The sequence below is a fragment of the Geotrypetes seraphini genome, chromosome 13, assembly GCF_902459505.1.
Source record: "Geotrypetes seraphini chromosome 13, aGeoSer1.1, whole genome shotgun sequence".
Lineage (NCBI taxonomy): Eukaryota > Metazoa > Chordata > Amphibia > Gymnophiona > Dermophiidae > Geotrypetes > Geotrypetes seraphini.
The window spans coordinates 54,197,169-54,216,752 of NC_047096.1; the positions used below are offsets into that span (position 1 = coordinate 54,197,169).

Sequence of the window (19,584 nt, forward strand, 5' to 3'; positions counted from 1 at the left end):
AATTTCCGAACTTGTCTTAAGTTTCTCATGACTAAGAATGACTTTTGTATTGTTTTATTGATTTGCGGTTGCATGGTGCAGCATCTGTCGATAGTTATTCCTAGCAGTTTTAGGGTGGTTTGTATGGGGTAGTTGATTGCGTTGATTTCAATGTTGGTTATGGTTGGTATTTTGTTGTTTTCTAGGAGGATGGATTGCGTTGATTTCAATGTTGGTTATGGTTAGTATTTTGTTGTTTTCTAGGAGGATGAATTTCGTTTTATCTGGGTTCAATTTCAGTTTGTGTTCTTTCATCCAGGTTGCTATTGATTTTAGTGTTTGGTATATTGTGTTAGTCATGGAGAGTTCAGGTTGATTGAAGGGTATGAGAATGGTAATGTCATTGGCATAGCTGTAGGAGTTTATGCCTTGTTTGTCCAGGTGAGAGCTGAGGGAGGCTGTATAGAGATTGAAGAGAGTCGGGGATAGAGGGGATCCTTGGGGAACTCCGCAGGGGTTTGACCAAGGTTCAGATTTTTGTTTGTCTGATTTTACTCTATAGGTTCTTGATTTAAGGAATCCTTCAAACCATGTATATACTTTATCTGTGATACCTATTGTATCCAGGATTTGTAGTAGAATGTTATGGTCCACCAAGTCAAATGCAGTGGTAAGGTCTAGTTGTATGAGCATCATTTTTTTTTATGTGCTGAGATGTTGTCTGGCTGTGTAAGAGAGATCCTAGTAGTGTTTCCGTGCTGAAGTTGTTTCTGAAGCCGGATTGTGTGGGATGGAGTATGTTATGGTTTTCTAGGTAATTGGAGAGGAATTTGGCAACTAGTCCTTCTATTATTTTGACGTAGAGTGGAATAGAGGCAATGGGTCTTTAGTTGGCTGTTTGGTCTATCGGTCCTTTGGGGTCTTTGAGGATCGGGGTGATGATGATTTTGCTGAGGTTGCTAGGGTAGTGGCCGTTTATTAGCGAGATTTGTATCCAGTTTAGAAGAAGAGCGCAGAATTTTGTGCTGGATGTTTTTAGGAGATATGGTGGACAGTTGTTGAGGTCACAGGATGCATGGCTGTATTTTTTGTAGTATTTGTTGAATTCAGGCCATTGTATGTTGGGGAATTGAGACCATATTCTATCTGCTGCAGTAGAATCTCTATCTATGGGGAGAATTGTGAATTCGTTAGGATGGGTAGAGGTGTCATTGAGGGTAGCTCTTGCATTGGTAATTTTATTTTGGAAGTGTTCTGCTAATAGAGTGGCTGAGGGGGGGGGGTAGTATTGTTAGTGGTTAGGTAGGGTTTGGTGTCGGTTAGGGTTTTTAGAATTTGGAATAGTTTTTTCGGTGTCTTGGGTTTCAGTGCCTATTAGGTTGGTGTAGTGTGCTTTTCTTTTGTCCTTTAATTGTGATTTGTATTGTTTGTTGATTTTTTTTCCAGGCGGATTTTGTATGATCCGAATTTGATTTTCTCCATTTTCTCTCTAGTCGTCTACTTTGTCTTTTGAGTTGTAGCAGTTCGGAGTCGAACCATTTATCTGATCTCCTGCTGGGTCTAGATTTGGTTTGCAGTGGGGCTAAATCATCAAGGGTGTTGGAGCAAAGTCTTTCCCAATGTAAGATGAAGTCCTCGGGGTTGTTTTCTAGAATAGTTTCATCTAATTTAGACCAGAATATGGAGGGTTCGATGTATTTGCGTGAGGTGTATGTTACTTTATTGAGTTTTGGTATAGTTTTTTTGTTGTTTTTGGTCCAGTTGATGTTGAAAGTGTAGGTGTAGTGGTCTGACCAGATGGATCTGGACTATGTTCCATTAGATCAGTGGTCTCAAACTCAAACCCTTTGTGGGGCCACATTTTGGATTTGTAGGTACTTAGAGGGCTACAGAAAAAATAGTTAATGTCTTATTCAAGAAATGACAATTTTGCATGAGGTAAAACTCTTTATAGTTTATAAAACTTTCCTTTAACAGTTAAAAGGAAAGATATATAAACTATAAAGAGTTTTACCTTATGCAAAATTGTCATTTCTTAAATAAGACATTAACTATTTTTTCTGCGGCCCTCCAAGTACTCTATTTTTTCTGCAGCCCTCACATTTAAAGTTTAATATCTTTTCTTTCTCAAAACTGACACATTTCAATCACTATATTGAAAATAAAATCATTTTCTCTACATTTGTTGGCTGGTGACTTTATTTTCCAGGGCCTTCTTGGCCTTTGTTTTTCTCTCCGTCTTCACTTTCTGCCTTGCATCCATCTTTGGCATTAACTTAATATTCAATTTTTCTGCTTTCTTTTCAAAATCTACGTTTCCATGTCTTACCTTCCTATCTCTCTCTTCTTCCGTCCTATTTCCATGGTCTGACATCTCTTTCCTTCCTTTCTCTCCCTCCCTCCTTCCTTCCTTTCCCCTGGTCTGGCATCTGTCTCCTTCCCTCCCCCCATGCCCTGGCATCTCTCCCTCCCCCTCCATGGTCTGGTATCTCCTTTCCTTCCCTCCCTCCCATGAACTTGGCATCTCTTTTTCCTCTCCTCTCCCTTGTCTTCCTTCTCCTTCCTTCCCTCTCTTTCCCCAGTTGGGTGCAGCAGCAACAGAAGCAGCGTTTCCCTCCCTTTCCCTGTGCAGCAGCAGCAGCATTTCCCTTCCCCCCTTTCCTGTACAGCAGAGGCATTTCTCTTCCCCCTTCCCTCCCTCTCCCTGTGTAGCAGCAGCAGCAGCATTTCCCTAGGGTCCTCCTTTCCTATGCAGCAGAAGCATTTCTCTTTCCCCTCCCCTTCCCTTCCTTGTGGAGCAGCAGTGTGTCTGGCCGGCTCCCTTGTTCAGTCGATCGTTCTGTTCAAAGCCGCGGGTGGCAGTTTCTTGCGAGATCCGCACCTGTGTCAGAAGCCTCTCTGATGTTGTGACATCAGAGAGGCTTCCAATGCAGGAGTGGATAGTGCGAGGAGCCGCCACCTGCAGCTTTGAACGGAACGATCAAGGGAGCCGGCCAGACACGCTGCTGCTCCACAAGGAAGGAAAGGGGGAAGAGAAATGCTGGTGTGGATGGTGCGAGGAGCCGCTGCCGGCTGCAGCTTTGACCGGATCAATCAACTGCAGCAAGGGAGCAGTTGATCATCGTGTCCAGACATTTTCCTTTCTCTGGAAAAGATTAACTTATTAAATATTGAACTAGGCCAGTTACTGGGCAGACTTGCACGGTTTGTGTCTGTGTATGGCCGTTTGGTGGTAGATGGGCAGGGGAGGGCTTCAGTGGCTGGGAGGGTGTAGATGGGCTGGAGTATGTCTTAACAGAGATTTCGGCAGTTGGAACCCAAGCACAGTACCGAGTAAAGCTTTGGATTCTTGCCCAGAAATAGCTAAGAAGAAAAAATAAAAAATAAAAAAAAATTTAAATTGAATCAGGTTGGGCAGACTGGATGGACCATTCAGGTCTTTATCTGCCGTCATCTACTATGTTACTATGACTGCGGGCTGCAAAATAGCACCTGGAGGGCCACATGTGGCCCGTGGGCCGCGAGTTTGAGACCGCTGTTCTAAAGGGAAAAGTGGCAGACTGATGGAGACAGAAACTTGGAGTGGAGCTGGAACTGTGGCAGTGGAGAATAAATAGGCTGTGAGGGTGACAGGAACTCAGAGAGGGAGCATGCGCTGTAATTGGGGAAGGGAATTGAGAGAAAAATACATAATTTGGGAATAAGAGTACGAGCAAACAGGAGGAAGTGTTTGCTGGGGGCATTTGGCAATGGTGGAGGCGGGTTGATGCAGGGAGAGAGAAAGAAAGACAGAAAAGAAAGAAAGGGGAGGGGGCAAGAAGAGAGGAAGAAAAAGTTGGATTCATGGAGGGATAGAGAGAGATGTTGTTTGGGGAATGGAATGAGGTCTGGAGGAGAGGAAGCACGCTGGAGGCAGAAAGAAGGGAAGAAATATTGGATGCACAGTCAGAAAGAAATGCAACCAGAGACTCATGAAATCACCAGACAATAAAGGTAGGAAAAATGATTTTATTTTCAATTTGGTGATCAAAATGTGTCTTTGTTTTGAGAATTTATATCTGCTGTCTATATTTTGCACTATGGCACCCTTTTACTAAACTGCAATAGCATTTTTTAGTGCAGGGAGCCTGAGTGTCAGGAGCAGCGCGGGGCATTCAGCGCAGGTCACTGCTCTAAAAACCGCTATCGCAGTTTAGTAAAAGGGGAGGGGGTATATTAGTCTATTTTTGTATAGTTGTTACTGAGGTGACATTGCATATTTTGAAGTCATCTTCTTTTACCTCTTTAAAAAAAAAACCTGAATATAAATTATAATTAACATTTTCTCTGCATACAGTGTGCTTTGTGGTTTTTTATTTTATTTTATTGTTAGATCATTTTAAAAGTCGCTTGCAAGCCAAAAAAATGTTGGCACCCCTGCACTAAAACATAACAATCCAAGATCACCACACCTATAGCTATTGACAGAGAGTGCCATTTACATTACTCATCTGCTTTAAATTAGGGGAATAAGACAACTTTAAAGAAATTATCATGTCATATTAGAAGTAAGCGCCAACAAATAACTTTGTCTTAAACAATTATTTACAAGTGAAATATTCTGCACATAACCTTGTTTGACCAGACAACTTATTCCATAATGACATCCCAGTGGTCATAAACATTTTCATCCCTGTAGATACGTAGTTTGTTTTTGGGTGGGGTTTAATTTTTATATTTTATGTTTATAGTTTATATTTGGGATGGGGTTTAATTTTTGAGATCTATAAACCGTGAAGAGAGGGGTTTAATTTTTATATTTTATGTTTATAGTTTATATTTGGGATGGGGTTTAATTTTTGAGATCTATAAACCGTGAAGAGAGGGGTTTAATTTTTATATTTTATGTTTATAGTTTATATTTGGGATGGGGTTTAATTTTTGAGATCTATAAACCGTGAAGAGAGCTTAAAGATGTAAATGAGATAAAATTAAGGGCTCCTTTTACTAAGGCACCCTGGTGTTTTTAGCGCTTGCTGCATTGCTGCGCATGCTAACCCTGTGCTACGCGCCAAGAAATAACGCCAGCTCAATACTGGTGTTAGTATTTAGCGTGCGTGGCAATGCAGCGCGTGCTAAGCGTACACCAAAACCGCTGGTCAGCTTTGTAAAAGGAGCCCTAGGTTTGGACGGTAGAATGTCGACTATGCATCATGCAAGGGTCAGAGCATCAATAATATCTGTAGCTGGCGTAGAACTGTGGAATGCCTTGCCTGATATCCTGCAGTTTTGTGTAGGGAGGATGAACTTTAAGAAAATGCTGAAAACTCAATTATTTGCCAAGGCCTTCTTATGCTAAGGTATATTTCAGTTGATAATCACCTTTTAGAATTCTTTTGACAGCAGTGTATGATTTCAAGCTTGATTGTATTTTTGAATGGATTGAATTTGTGCTCTATCCATCTTTATAACAGGGATGATTAATGATGTTGTTTAGACATGTCTATGTTATATGTGGTAATCACAGGGAAACAAGATTTTATGTATGTGATATGGAAACCGCATAGTTGTATGTGGTATATAAATTTTTAATAAATAAATTTTAAAGTATTTCAGTTTTTTTTCTTTCTCTTCAAAACTCAGCCTAACATAGATGTGTTTATTGTCCCAACAGTGCATCTGTCTGTCTCCAACATATGAGTTGTCTTTGCAGACCGGCCAAGTTGTTGAACAGATGGGACAATTTTGCAGCAATATTAAAGTAGCATATGCTGTCCGAGGAAATAGACGTATGTTTGTTGCTTGATTCTTTTGGTGTGAGCAAGAAGCAGAGCTAGCAAATGTTTTTAGTCAAGTCAATTGGCAGTTAATGATTTTGTTTATTTTATTAACTCAAATTTTGTGCTCTTATAATTTTAATTTTTGAGGAAATGGTTCTTTCTTCAGCATTCCTCCAGACCAGTACAGATGGATGGGCTTACACCCTCTGCCAGTAGGTAGAGACTGAGAACAATTGAATTCTGACAATAATATAAAATCAGACTCTTAGTCTTCAGCAGCTGAAGGTTGTAAGTCTGTGTAGTCCTTGTCTGGGTTTGTTTTAAGTTGAGTTTAATAATTTGTTGGTGGAAAGTGAGAATTAACTTACCTTCTTAGCTTAAGGTTTGCTGGATGACTTCCCTCTCGCTCTCATAAAAGGACTGACAGCACACTCCAATCGGAGTTCGCCATTTGCCTGACTTGTCTTGCTCTTGACCAATGACAAACCAAGAAGATGGAGGAGCTGGAGGGAGAGTATGGTGGGGAGGTCTCAGTTTTCGTTGTTTATTTTTTTAAAAAAGCTTTATTGTCGCTAGCATGTGGTTTTAACCCATGGGTTTAAAGCGGGGCTGCAGTACGGTGTGTTCTTTTCTAGTCTGGAACAGAACACACTGTAGTGCAGCCCTGCTTTAAACCCGTGGGTTAAAACCACAGGCTCGCCCTGCAGGGAAGGGCAGCAAAGAGCAGGAGAGCCAGAAAGGACGTGAGTGACTGGTCTTCAGCAGTCGCTTCTTTTTTGATCAGCCAGCTTAGTTGGTGTTCCTGAAATTGTTTAATGAATCTCTGCCTTTCTACTTTTGCATGCCATTCCCCCCATTTTCATGTGTGGATCGGATTGGGATGAGGAGAAAGGTTAGTGAATTGAGTCAGGGTCGCAAACTGGTCAGGACACGATCGGTAAGGTTAGTGAATCTAGACCTAACAGGGAGAGAAAAGAAAGAGACACACAGAGCAGACAAGCTCTTAATGGCTCTGCAGGGGTTTCCCTTACTGTTTTGGGATCTTAGGAGTGCCATTTCAGCTTCACGGTTTTCTTTTTAAATTTTGCTGCTTTGATGAGCAAACACTATGTAAAGAGGTGCTCAGCCGGCTGTTGGCGTAAAGTTGATGCAGCCGGCATTTGTAAATACTGTTTGGCAGCCACTGATTGGCAGGTCTCCTTTTTGGCTTCAGTGGGAGAATCCTCAGACTAAGGGGAATTCCCTTACTACCAGAGTGTTGGGCATGGAATATTCCCCTTCAGGTAGCATAGGGCTGTGGAGATTCCCTGACTACCATGGTGTCGGGGAATCCTGTAGTGGCAGCTGTTCTGTCTTTGATGGGAAACACCACCATTTTATCTTTAGCCGCCAAAGCTTCAGTCTCTGATCTCCCTCCCCTGCTTGAGCAAGCTGTCTCTTCTGGACACGACAGACATATCTCCTTTGTTCTTCTCCCTCCCCCCTCCCCCAATTTCGTTTTAACCATGTACTGGGCCTTCTTTATGCTTTCAGCAGACATTCCTCCCAGGTTGGAATAGGATGGGTTCTGGTGCATCCTCAGGCCTCTCTACCTCCCTGGTGGCCTGTGTTCCCTCGCCTCCTCAATGCCAGTTCTGGGAGGAGAATTGGGTAGATGAGGATTTTGGTCTCTGAGGAGAATCAGTTTGCTGGGGATGTTCCATTCCTTCAGGGAGAGGCAGGGGATCTGATAGTTGATGGCAGCGTTGCCAGTGGGAGAGGATTCTTCGGTCATCCGTATTTTCTACAGGGATGAGCTGCAGGAGCTCATTGACCAGCTGGTGTCTGTTTTGCACTTTGAAGAGGTAGCAAAGAAGGCACCACGAGTGGCTGAGCTGCTTCTAAAGGGAACTTGATTTTGAAAAACTTCCCCTGCAGTAAGGCCATATTCCTCCTTCAGGTGATAAACAGGAACCAGCTTACCCTCCACCAAAAATTGACCCAATGAGCTAACCGTCCCGTGGCCCATACCCTGTATCTGGAATTGTTGTGTCCAGGGGTGAATCCTTCTGCTAGAACTACAGGGGTTTGGCCAAAATAAACCCTGCCACAAAATAAATGGTCCCGAAAAGAGGACCACAAGCGGCGCATGACTCCCAAAATAGGATTAACATGAGATGCCACCTCCCTCATCCTACTTGAGGTAAACCATGGAATATGATGGAAGGAAATATCCCCCATAAACCATGCCTCCTATTTGCACCCAAGACTTGTGGTAGTCCGTCTGCCAGGCAACCACAAATTGGAGCTGAGTTGCTAAGTAATATTGAGGAACCACCATCCCTCCCCTATCTCGCAGCTAGAAAAGCATGTCTCGCCAAACCCACAGGGGTCTCCTTCGCCATACAAATGAGAAGGCTTTACGTTGTAAAACGTTGTAAAAAGACTTGGGTAGAAGAAGCGGCAAGGCCAAAAATAGATATAAGAACTTTGGTAAAAACCATCATCTTAAGAACATGCACCCTACTAAGCCAAGATATAGGAACTTGCTCCCATCTATCCAAGTCCTTTCGAAATTGCTGAAGGAGAGGTGGATTGTTCGCAATTTAAAGAGAATGCAAATCAGCCATAAGATTGTTGCCAAGATACCGGATAAAATGCGTAGTCCACTGAAAAGGGAACTTCTGCAATTGTTTCCGACTTAGACATATTGACTTGAAAACCAGATACTCTACCATACTGCTGTAACGTGGACGCCACCTCAGGCAGGGACTCGCCCAGACACCCCAGCAATAGCAAAACATTGTCTACGAAGAGGATAATTTTTTGCTCAATACCACCCATAGGAATCCCCCTGATATGCTTCCCCTTGCGAACAGCTTGAGCAAATGTCTCCATTGCCAAAGCAAAGAGCAGCGGCGAGAGAGCACACCCCTGCCGCATACCTCTTGCCAACTCAAAATCTGCACAATACTCCCTATTAATCTTTAACGCCGCTAAGGGTTTCGCATACAACACCTTTGTTCAGGTCAAAAACTGACCTGCAATGCCCAAGGTGGATAACGTCCGGAAAAGAAAAGGCCACGAGACCTGATCGAAGGCCTTTTCTGCGTCTACCCCCAAAATCAAGGCAGGTATCTTATGTGCCTTAGCCGAATAGACGACGTAGAGCGCTCATCTAATATTGCCATATGTTTGCCTACCTTAAATAAACCCCTCCTTGCCAGAGAGACCAGGGAGATCCACCTGAGCAAGATACTCATCAATATCTGCCTCCGGTGAGACAAGTTAATTTAATCATGTATTTTTAATGGGTATAACTAATGGGCAGACTGAATGGACTGTTAGGTCTTTATCTGCCATCATTTACTAGGTTACTATGATTATCTCAATTGGACCTGGGTGAGTGGATCCTGGGGACAGACGCTTTTGACTTGATTGTATGATCATGGGGTCACCTGATAATGGATCTTATGGCCACTTGGTTCAGTGCCAAAATGCCACAATTTTTCAGTCGCGAGGATTTTCAGGCAGAATCCTTGGGATGCTCTGGTTCAGCTTCTAATAGGCAGAGTGCTTCTTTGCATCTCTCATCATGTTTCTGTTGGCTCCGGATTGGCCTCTGTATCCATGGTGCAGAGATCTTTTTCACCTTCTAGTCGCAAAGCCCCCCTCCATCTTGCTCATAATCCCTCTTAACCCAGGGACCCATTCAGTTGTTCTATCCGAGTCCCTTATGTCTTACAGCGTGGCTCTTACCAAGAAATGCTACTCTGAAAGGGTGGTTTCTACTCTTTTGGGTTCAAGGAGGATTTCTACTTCTCGAGCCTATGTGTAAATTTGACATTTGTTTAATGGCTGGTGTGGCACTCATTCCGTGGATCTTCTTCATGCATTGTTGCTAATAAATCCTGGAGTTTTTGCAGGATGGTCTGGAGAAAGGGCCTCATTTGGTTGTCTGTGGATGCAGGTAGTGGTCTTGGTGGCTTTCTGGGGGGTACTGCAAGGGAAGCAGTTGGTTACTCACCCAGATGTGGTTTGTTTTTTGTGGGTGGTTCAGCTGATCCATCCTCAGGTACGCCCATCAGTCCCTGCTTGGGATCACCTTTATTTTATAAATTTTTCAATACAAACAAGCATAATCAAACACTTGAATACAGATTCAGAAATATACATCTCGTTCATAGAGGGAGAAAATTTAAAAAAAAATCCATCCACCACTTAAAGAAGAAAATTACAATTATTTAGCCTGCAATCAATAGGAGGCCAACAAACAGTAATAGTAACAGGAAAAAAAAATCACTGATGGGAACGGCAGAGAAGCAAATATCTGGCAGCCAATTCGCTTTACTCTGTTGGAGTAGCTGTAGCTCCAATTGTGACTCCACCACCTTCTTTTGCCACAATAAAATCTTGTTTGGGTTAAAAGAAAAAAGAAAAATTTTCTCACCAAAAGTAGCACAACATTTTGCTGGAAATTTCAAAATAAAAGTGGCACCTAAAGCGAGGACTCTAGGTCTATAGGCCAAGAAGTCCTTCCTCCTTTTCTGCAACACTTGTGATATATCAAGACAAATACGTATTAATAAACCCATAAATTGATCATTTATATGCCTGAAAAAAATTCTAAGAATTAGGTCCTGATTATACGTTTGTCTTTACAATATAGAGGACTTAGTCCATTGTGACATATTTAGTGTCGGTTACTTTCCACAATTATTTCCAGAGAATTTTCCCAAAAAATTAAGTCCACTGATTTTTCAGTATTACCTGTTTGAATAGAACTTCCAAGTTTAGTTTTAATATTGAGATATTATGCTCTTTAGGAGGCAAGTTTTCATTTGGTATCAACAAAACCTCTATGAACCATCTGGACAGCTGAAATTACTGGGGATCTGGGAAAATTCAACATTAGCAAGTTATTTTTCCTTTGAAAATTTTCCATATACTCTAATTTGTTTTGAATAGCCATTCTTTCTTTAACAACATCTAATTGTAATTTAACCTGGTTAATCTGCTGTTCATGCCTTTGAATAGCCATTCTTTCTTTAACAACATCTAATTGTAATTTAACCTGGTTAATCTGCTGTTCATGCCTTTGAATAGCCATTCTTTCTTTAACAACATCTAATTGTAATTTAACCTGGTTAATCTGCTGTTCATGCCTTTGAATAGCCATTCTTTCTTTAACAACATCTAATTGTAATTTAACCTGGTTAATCTGCTGTTCATGCCTTTGAATAGCCATTCTTTCTTTAACAACATCTAATTGTAATTTAACCTGGTTAATCTGCTGTTCATGCCTTTGAATAGCCATTCTTTCTTTAACAACATCTAATTGTAATTTAACCTGGTTAATCTGCTGTTCGCCTTTGAATAGTTTGGCTAGAGAATGACACGGGGACCGTTTACCGTGGTAAACTGTGGTCTCCGCAGTAAATCCACAGGAATGGAGACGTTTGCAATTGGTTTACTGCAGGAATGGGGAAAGACCTTTCACCGCCCCGTGGAAACGGTGAAAAGTCTTACTCCTGTGATAAAAAAAAATTACGCTCGTATCAGACTCGGGATCTTCTTCCCAGCTCCTCCTGCAAATATTTTACCTTCATGAGCCTCCATGCCACGATGAAGACGGAAGGAAACCAAAGCCTGAGACCAATGTGATTTGAAGAATAAAATTACCAGACAACAAAAGGTAGAAAAAAATTAATTTATTTTATATTTTGTGATTAGAATATTTCAGATTTTAAATATGTTTCCTGCTAGAACTGGTTATAGACATAACTGGGAACCGCAAAGCCCAGGCTGTGCTTCTTTAGCTTCCAGTTGGCTGAGGGCTCTCTCTCTGACCAGGGGGCAGTAGCCCTAGTTGCACTTCCCTAACACTGTTCCTGACATGTGTGACTGAAGTATTCCGTTAGCTTGGTTTTTCTATGTAGCATTTTGTAGTAATTTGGTTTGTTCATTTTTCACAATATTGGAGGGGATATTTGTGAAAGGGAGGGGAGACAGGGGTTTTGTTGATCCTTGCTCTGTATTATTGGTGTTTATAAAATGACAATTATACAGAATGTTGTCTCTTTTTATACTTTAATAAAATAAGTTCAGTATAAAATCATAACTATTCGAGATTTATACGGATGGGATCTGACAGTTTGCAAAGCGAGGACGGGAACCGAGCTCATGGGGATGGGGCAGGGACAGGGCGGGAACGGTGATAAAATTTTCCCCTGTGTCATTCTCTAGTCTCGGCCTGTTCCTTCAAGACTTCACCTTGGAGTTGATATTTCCACAATCATTCCTCAAAGCCGATACTGCTTTTTTCAGGTTGGCGTCCATGGTTTCTATAGCTATCCAAAGAGCTTCCATTTTAATTACAGCAGGTTTCACCATCTGTCCATATTGTAGGGTCTCTTTCCCAGATTGTCTTAGATCTCTAGACTCCAAAGAGTTCTGTTGTTAAACTCTCTGCTGGTTCTTGCACCAAATGGGGTTCCCCAGCCATACCTCCAGAGCTCAACAATTCTGCCTCCACTTCGAAAAGCATACTTACTGCTGTTTCTATGGGATTCCCAACTCTGGGCTGGAGAGGGGCTCGCTGTTGATCTGGGCTTATCTGCCTGTACCGGCATCCTTCCTGCAGCTGGATATACTTCCTGGGTACCATGAGGAGTTAGTCCCTGGATCGTAGTTTATATCATCCGCTTCGGAGTCACGGCTGCTGGAGGACCAGGAAGCGATATTCCTTTCCATTTGCCCATACCCAAAAACGACATAGGTAAGCAACAGTGTGCCGATACCTTGCCTCAGGAAGAGAGCTCCTGCAGTGCGTCTATCCCCGACGCCATCTTGTCCTCTACATGTCTCCCCTGCTTGGGATCTTAATCTGGTGTTGTCTGTCTTGGTTGCTCTTCCTTTTGAACCCTTGGTCTCGTGTATGCTTAAAGACTTAACCCTGAAGGTGGTGTTTTTAGTAGATATCATGTTGGCATGGTGCTTTCTTGAGTTACAGGCATTTTATTGTTAAGCTCCCTTTCTGGAGTTTTCAAGGGAGCCTGTAGTTTCTTCCTTTCTTTTTTCCCAAGGTGGTATCGCCTTTTCACGTTAATCAAGCTCGCTCTCTCTTCCAGTGCTGGGGGATTGGGACTGTTCTTTGGAGCAGAAGCAGTTGCATAAGTTGAATGTCCTGAGAGTTCTGCATATATAAAGTATGTGATGCGGACTCGGGAGTTCTGGCATTGAATCGTCTTTGTTCTGTTGAGTGGCTGTCAAAAGGGGGAAGCAGCTTCAAAAGCCATGATTGCACACTGGATTAAGGAAGCTATTGCTTCAGCATATCTGCTAAAGAAAAGGTTGGTCCCTATGTTTCGTAAAGCTCATTCAACAAGAGGGCAAGCTACCTCCTAAACTGGGTGTTCTTTGGTGCCTCTGGTGGATATTTGTAGGATGGCAGTTTGGTTGTTGCTGCATTCCTTCATGCGGCACTATTGGCTGGATGTCCAGAGGCGGTTTATGGGGAACATGTCCTTAAGTTGGGTCTTCTGGGCTTCCGCCTGTGAGGAACACTACTTTGGTCTGTGCTAGTCTGGAGGGACGCTGAAGAAGGAGAAATTAGATCTTACCTGCTAATTTTCTTTCTTTTAGTCCCTCCAGACCAGCACAGAACCCACCTGTGGTTTTATTCAGTCAGATTTTCAGTCACATTTTACTGTGATATATTTTTTTCTTTCTTTATTAATGTGGGAGTACCGACATGCCTTTCTAGGCAGCAATATCTGATCAGCTGGTTTAGCTGGTAGACCATTGGCACTGAAATAGATGCATTCTTCTATTTCCTCCGAAACAAAGAAAAACAAAGATTTAAAACTATAAAAAAAAACAATGTGGTAGGCAAATTTGTCTTTCTGCTTGGCTATTCGAGGACTGATTTCAGAGGGATTATACAGCCCTCTTATACTATTGTCAGAATTCAGTTGTTCTCAGTCTCCACCTGCTGGCAGAGGAACATAAACCCATTTATCTGTGCTGGTCTAAAGGGACTAAAAGAGAGAAAATTAGCAGGTAAGATCTAATTTCTCCTTTACTCAAAGCCAGTTTGGGCCATTTCTTTTATTTTGAATTTTAAGTTTAAGATATATTGCTGTGTTCTTCCTTATCAGAGTTCAGCATAGATAACACAACTTATAGAACTACTGTAAAGCATGGACGTCAAAAGATTTTTGAAAATGGAATATATGTATAACGTACAATTGCCGCTAAGCTTGTTTTTAAATATGGGACTGAGATTTTGTCTAGCAATATTAGCAAATGTGTAATTAAACTAGTCCGTGACGTCTCATTTATAGCCAACATTTCATGTTATAGTTTCTTCAGGGCTTCTTGACACCCACTTTCTTTACACAAATCTGTGAAAACATAATGTAAATCTTTCTCACACATCCTTTACGATCACAAACCAACTTAAAAGGAAAAATAGTCACTGCATTGTTTGCTTGCATGATCTCACCAGCGTCCTGTTACAAAGCGGCTTCTCGGAAAGTTTTAAAAAAGAGATTTCACCAATTACTCACCTCCATGTCGCTGCTAAGCTGATGGGGTTTATTCATGGAAAAGAAGTAACAGGCAGGTGCCCCGAATGTGAGTAACAAAACAGTGGCGTTTGATGGATCCTCTAGTTTGGTGGCAAGTGGTGATACCTTGGGGAAGGAGAGACAGAGGGCTTTTTTACAGCAAGGCACAAAGAGAGGAAGAGGAAAAAGAACAGCACAATATCGAGGAGTCCAAATATGATCCCAGAAATAGGTTTTTCACAGGGGACAGAGGAAGTAGTCATTAATTTAACTCCACGGACACTCACTGAAGTTGAACAACGAGCCCCGCTTAAGGGTTTATTCTTTGTAAACACATATAAACATGATTCATTCCAGACACGTGTTGATATTGAGAAATTTATTAGGTTGTTACATTTGAAATGTTTGTTCCACACTGTGGATGAGACACAAGAAGAGATCATGAAGTTTAGACCTCACTCAACTTGGTTTCCTCCAACTCCTCTTGATCCTCTTTTGAAAGCATTGAAGGAGCTAGTACTAACAGACATAAGAAAAATGGAAATGCAACATAGTAACATAGTAAATGACGGCAGATAAAGACCTGAATGGTCCATCCAGTCTGCCCAACCTGATTCAATTTACATTTTTTAAATTTTTTTCTTAGCTATTTCTGGGCAAGAATCCAAAGCTCTACCCGGTACTGTGCTTGGGTTCCAACTGCCGAAATCTTCGTTAAATCCTACTCCATCCCATCTAAACCCTCCCAGCCATTGAAGCCCTCTCCTGCCCATCCTCCCCCAAACGGCCATATACAGACACAGACCGTGCAAGTCTGCCCAGTACTGGCCTTAGTTCAATATTTAATATTATTTTCAGATTCTAGATCCTCTGTGTTCATCCCACGCTTCTTTGAACTCAGTCACCATTTTCCTCTCCACCACCTCTCTTGGGAGCGCATTCCAGGCATCCACCACCCTCTCCGTAAAGTAGAATTTCCTAACATTGCTCTTGAATCTACCGCCCCTCAACCTCAAATTATGTCTTCTGGTTTTACCATTTTCCTTTCTCTGGAAAAGATTTTGTTCTACGTTAATACCCTTCAAGTATTTGAACATCTGAATCATATCTCCCCTGTCCCTCTTTTCCTCTAGGGTATACATATTCAGGGCTTCCAGTCTCCTCATACGTCTTCTGGTGCAAGCCTCCTATCATTTTTGTCGCCCTCCTCTGAACCGCTTCAAGTCTTCTTACATTCTTTGCTAGATACGGTCTCCAAGTGGGGCCTTACCAATGACCTGTACAGGGGCATCAACACCTTCTTCCTTCTACTGGCTACCTCTCTTTATACTTCCCAGCATCCTTCTGGCAGCAGCCACTGCCTTGTCACACAGTTTTTTCGCCTTTAGATCTTCGGACACTATCACCCAAGGTCCCTCTCCCCGTCCGTGCATATCGGCTTTTCACCTCTCAGCATATACGGTTCCTTCCGATTATTAATCCCCAAATGTATTACTCTGCATTTCTTTGCATTGAATTTTAGTTGCCAGGCATTAGACCATTCCTCTAACTTTTGCAGATCCTTTTTCATATTTTCCACTCCCTCTTCGGTGTCTACTCTGTTACAAATCTTGGTATCATCTGCAAAAAGGCACACTTTTCCTTCTAACCCTTCAGCAATGTTACTCACAAACATATTGAACAGGATCGGCCCCAGCACCGGACCCTGAGGGACTCCACTACTCACCTTTCCTTCAACCCGAGAGGTTGATCCATAACTTGGATAAAGAAGAACAAAAAGCTATAAGAGGTTTGGAAAAAGATCCTGATATCATCATTAAAAAAGCCGATAAGCTATTGTCTTACAAACTAAAGGTGATTATACTTTAGAGATATACAGTTGCATAATGAGCAAGACTATCAGTTGTTAGAAGTGGATCCTACTATGGTTATAAGAAAACAAATAGAAGATTTAACAAAAGAGGGTGTAGAAAAAGGATATTTAACAATCACTGAGTGTCCTAAGTGTCCGGTGTTTTATACCCTCCCAAAAATACATAAGAGATTGATTCCTCCGGGCAGACCTGTTGTGTCAAGCTGTGGTTCTCTTTTAGAACCCCTGTCCAATTTTTTAGATTATTTTTTACAACCCTGTGTGAAAGATACTTTCTCTTACATTTGGGATTCTATGGATTATTTTAAAAAGAATAACCAGTCTTCAGTTGTTGGAGTCAGATGAAGTCTGGCTGGTGACTCTTGATGTTCAGTCACTATATACAGTAATTCCACAGGAAGAGGCTTTACAGATATTGGGTCACTATCTTGATCAACGGGAGGATGAACCAAGAGTTCCGACTGAATTTTTAGTCAATTTGGCTAAAATAGCTGTGTGTGAGAATTTCTTTATGTTCGGTAAATATTATAAACAAAAAATGGTGGTGGCCATGAGAGCTACCATGGCGCCCTCGATTGCAAGTTTCAAGTTTATTTTAATTTGATGAGTCGCTTAATTTAATTTTTACTAAGCGACTTGCAACATTGAAAAAAAAAACCCCATTTATTTTAACATAACGTTTAAAAATTTTAAAACAATAGTTAAGACCAACAGACTTACAGACCAACCGAGACATTAGGTAAAAAAAGGGCAGAACTACAATTCAATATTTTTAGAGTGCAGGAGAGAACCATAAATGGAAAAACATTAGGGGGGGGGGAGAGGTGGAAATGTGTGGGTAATGAATTGGATACCACAGTGCATAGGAAGGAAACAGATAAAATACATTCCTGCATTTTAAGAGTTTTCACCCTCCTCATTTAAAAAAGAACTTGCCAGTATCACAGATTTTTCGATACAGCACTGTGATAGAATATAAAACATAATCAAAGATTTTGAAGAATAGATTAAGACAACGGGGTTACCCAGAAAAAGTGATTCATCAAGCATACAAAAAGCGCTATATGAAAACAGAGTTGATGTTTCTGAATAAACTCCACAGTGCACTGATAAAGTAATTAATGACCTGTACAGTCAAATTTGATGAGAAATCCCACCAACTAGGCAGAATTTTGCATAAACATTGCCCCTTACTTCGAATGTTGCCTCCTTTCACTGAATGTGAGCTGCGTCTAGCCTATAAAAGGAGTGCAAACTTGAAGGATAAACTCAGCCCTGAAGTCTTAAGAGCTATTAGAGTAGGCAATATAGAGAAGCCTCAACACACTGCATGTGGGAATTGTATGAATTGTGCTATCATGGTAACATCGTCTGAATTTGTGAATCCAGTAAACCAAAAAGTATATGCATTTAAACACCGGACAACATGCACTACAGATTATGTAGTTTACTGTATTGTTTGCCCGTGCCTGAACGTGTATGTGGGTCAGACCATCAGGCAACTACGTGTCCGGTTGAATGAACATAGAAGTGCATTGGGCAGGCAAAATACACAAGCCCCTATGGTTCAACACTTAGATTTTAACCATGATTTCTTTCAATTGACATATTATGTAATAGATCATTTAGAACAGGATGCACGTGGAGGAAATCGGCAATTATATTTACAACAACGAGAACAGCGTTGGATTTATGAGCTGGGATCTGTAGCTCCGACAGATTTGAAGTTTTGAACATGAATATAGACTGGTATTACTTCTACTAATTGGAATCGCTTTTGTTTTGAACAATTGAGTTTGTCACAATTCCGGAGAACCAATTCAGTACAATCTTGGCTGTATTTGTCATCCAATGAAGGCAGTCCAAACTCTCTCCTTAGCAGTGACGTAGAGTTAAGTGATTGGTGAATCTCTTTTTTAAAACTTTCTGAGAAGCCGCGTTGTAAACAGGATGCTGGTGAGATCGTGCAAGCAAACAATGAAATGAGCAATTTGTACTATTTTTCCTTTTAAATTGGTTTGTGATTGTAAAGGATGTGTGAGAGAGGTTTACATTATTTTTTCACAGATTTGTGTGAAGAAAGTGGGTGTCAAGAAGCCCTGAAGAAACGGTTGTATATCGTGAAACGTTGGCTATAAATGAGATGCCACGGACTAATTTAATTACACATTTGCTAATATTGCTAGACAACATCTCAGTCCCATATTTAAAAACAAGCTTAGCGGCAATTGTTCGTTCTCCACAGAATGATGATGTGGGCTTGAGCATTTATGCCCTGCCAGAACAAACCTGAGGTGCTTTTTTCGTTGAGATAATACTCTCAGCTGATTAAGTGGATCAAATTATTTATTGATATTTATATATTTATCCACTTCACTTTTGTAGATTTAATATATGTGCAACGTGCATGGTCTTTATTTTCAACTTTTCAATAATTTGTATAAAAATAAAGAATAATATAACAAAATGACTCAGGAATAAGACTTTTAAGAAGGAACTACAGATCAAAAAAGTTCCATTTTAAACTGAAATGCACACCTTTCATATTACATTTTTTTCTTAAATCACATGAAAATTTTGTTGACCACTTATGAGAACTAGTGAAATTGTTGACTGGACAGCTTATGGTGTAGAAATTTGGCAACCATTCTGGTACTAATTGAACACATTCAGAGGGCAAGAGGTAGAAAGCACTGTTAATATAGTAGAGTCTTGGCTAACCGGCTCTTGGCTAACCAGGGCTCTCAAACATCCAGCAAAAAGATTGCCAGTGGGGGGGGAAAAAAATAGTCCCCCTAAGTGGCAGCATCCTGAGCCACAAATTCATCCTCTCTCTTTCATTCAAGCCCTGAAACAGCTATGAACCCCCCCACCCTCCCTCTTACTCCGAAGCACCAGCGCAGCAGTGGTCCTGAGCTGTAAAGTCTGTCCTCCCTCCTCTCTCAAGCCCCAAAGTGGCAGAAGCAGGCGGCAGTCCTAAGCCATGAATTTCTTCGCTCTCTCCATTCCTTACCTGAGTGAGGCCAGTCAGCTGGAGGCAGTCTCAAAACAGGCTAGTAGCAGCCAGCCCCGGCAGGGCCTTTCCTCTTAACACGTCACTTCCGACACATCAGAGTAAAGGCCCTGCCAAAGCTGGCCATGAGCAGCCTTCTATGCTAGGACAAGCAGGCAACATATTCTCACATATGGGTATTGTCATCAATGGAACCCAGTATGGACTGTCTAAAAGTGAACTATCACTTTAAATTTTTTAAAGTTCTTGCAACTATCCGCACTGCGCATGTGCAACTGCCTTCCAGCCCAAAGAGGCTCGAGGTGCCTCAGTTCTTTGTTTTCCACTGAGCAAAGAAGTCCGTTTTTGACTGAACTCCATTCAGTCGGCGTTGCCTTCCTGCTTCGCATAATTTTCTTCTTTTTTCATTTG

The 19,584-nt window shown here is 41.5% G+C and overlaps 1 protein-coding gene across 4 annotated transcripts in view; it reads left to right on the plus strand.

The window, feature by feature from the left end:
- The window catches only part of DDX25 (DEAD-box helicase 25), a 158,103-nt gene that overhangs the window by 77,461 nt on the left and 61,058 nt on the right, over nt 1–19,584 (plus strand). For all 4 annotated transcript variants that reach the window (XM_033919190.1, XM_033919191.1, XM_033919192.1 and 1 more), the window contains one exon: nt 5,633–5,747. In XM_033919190.1, coding sequence (XP_033775081.1) covers nt 5,633–5,747 — 115 coding nt within the window. The remainder of the gene's footprint in view (nt 1–5,632; nt 5,748–19,584) is intronic.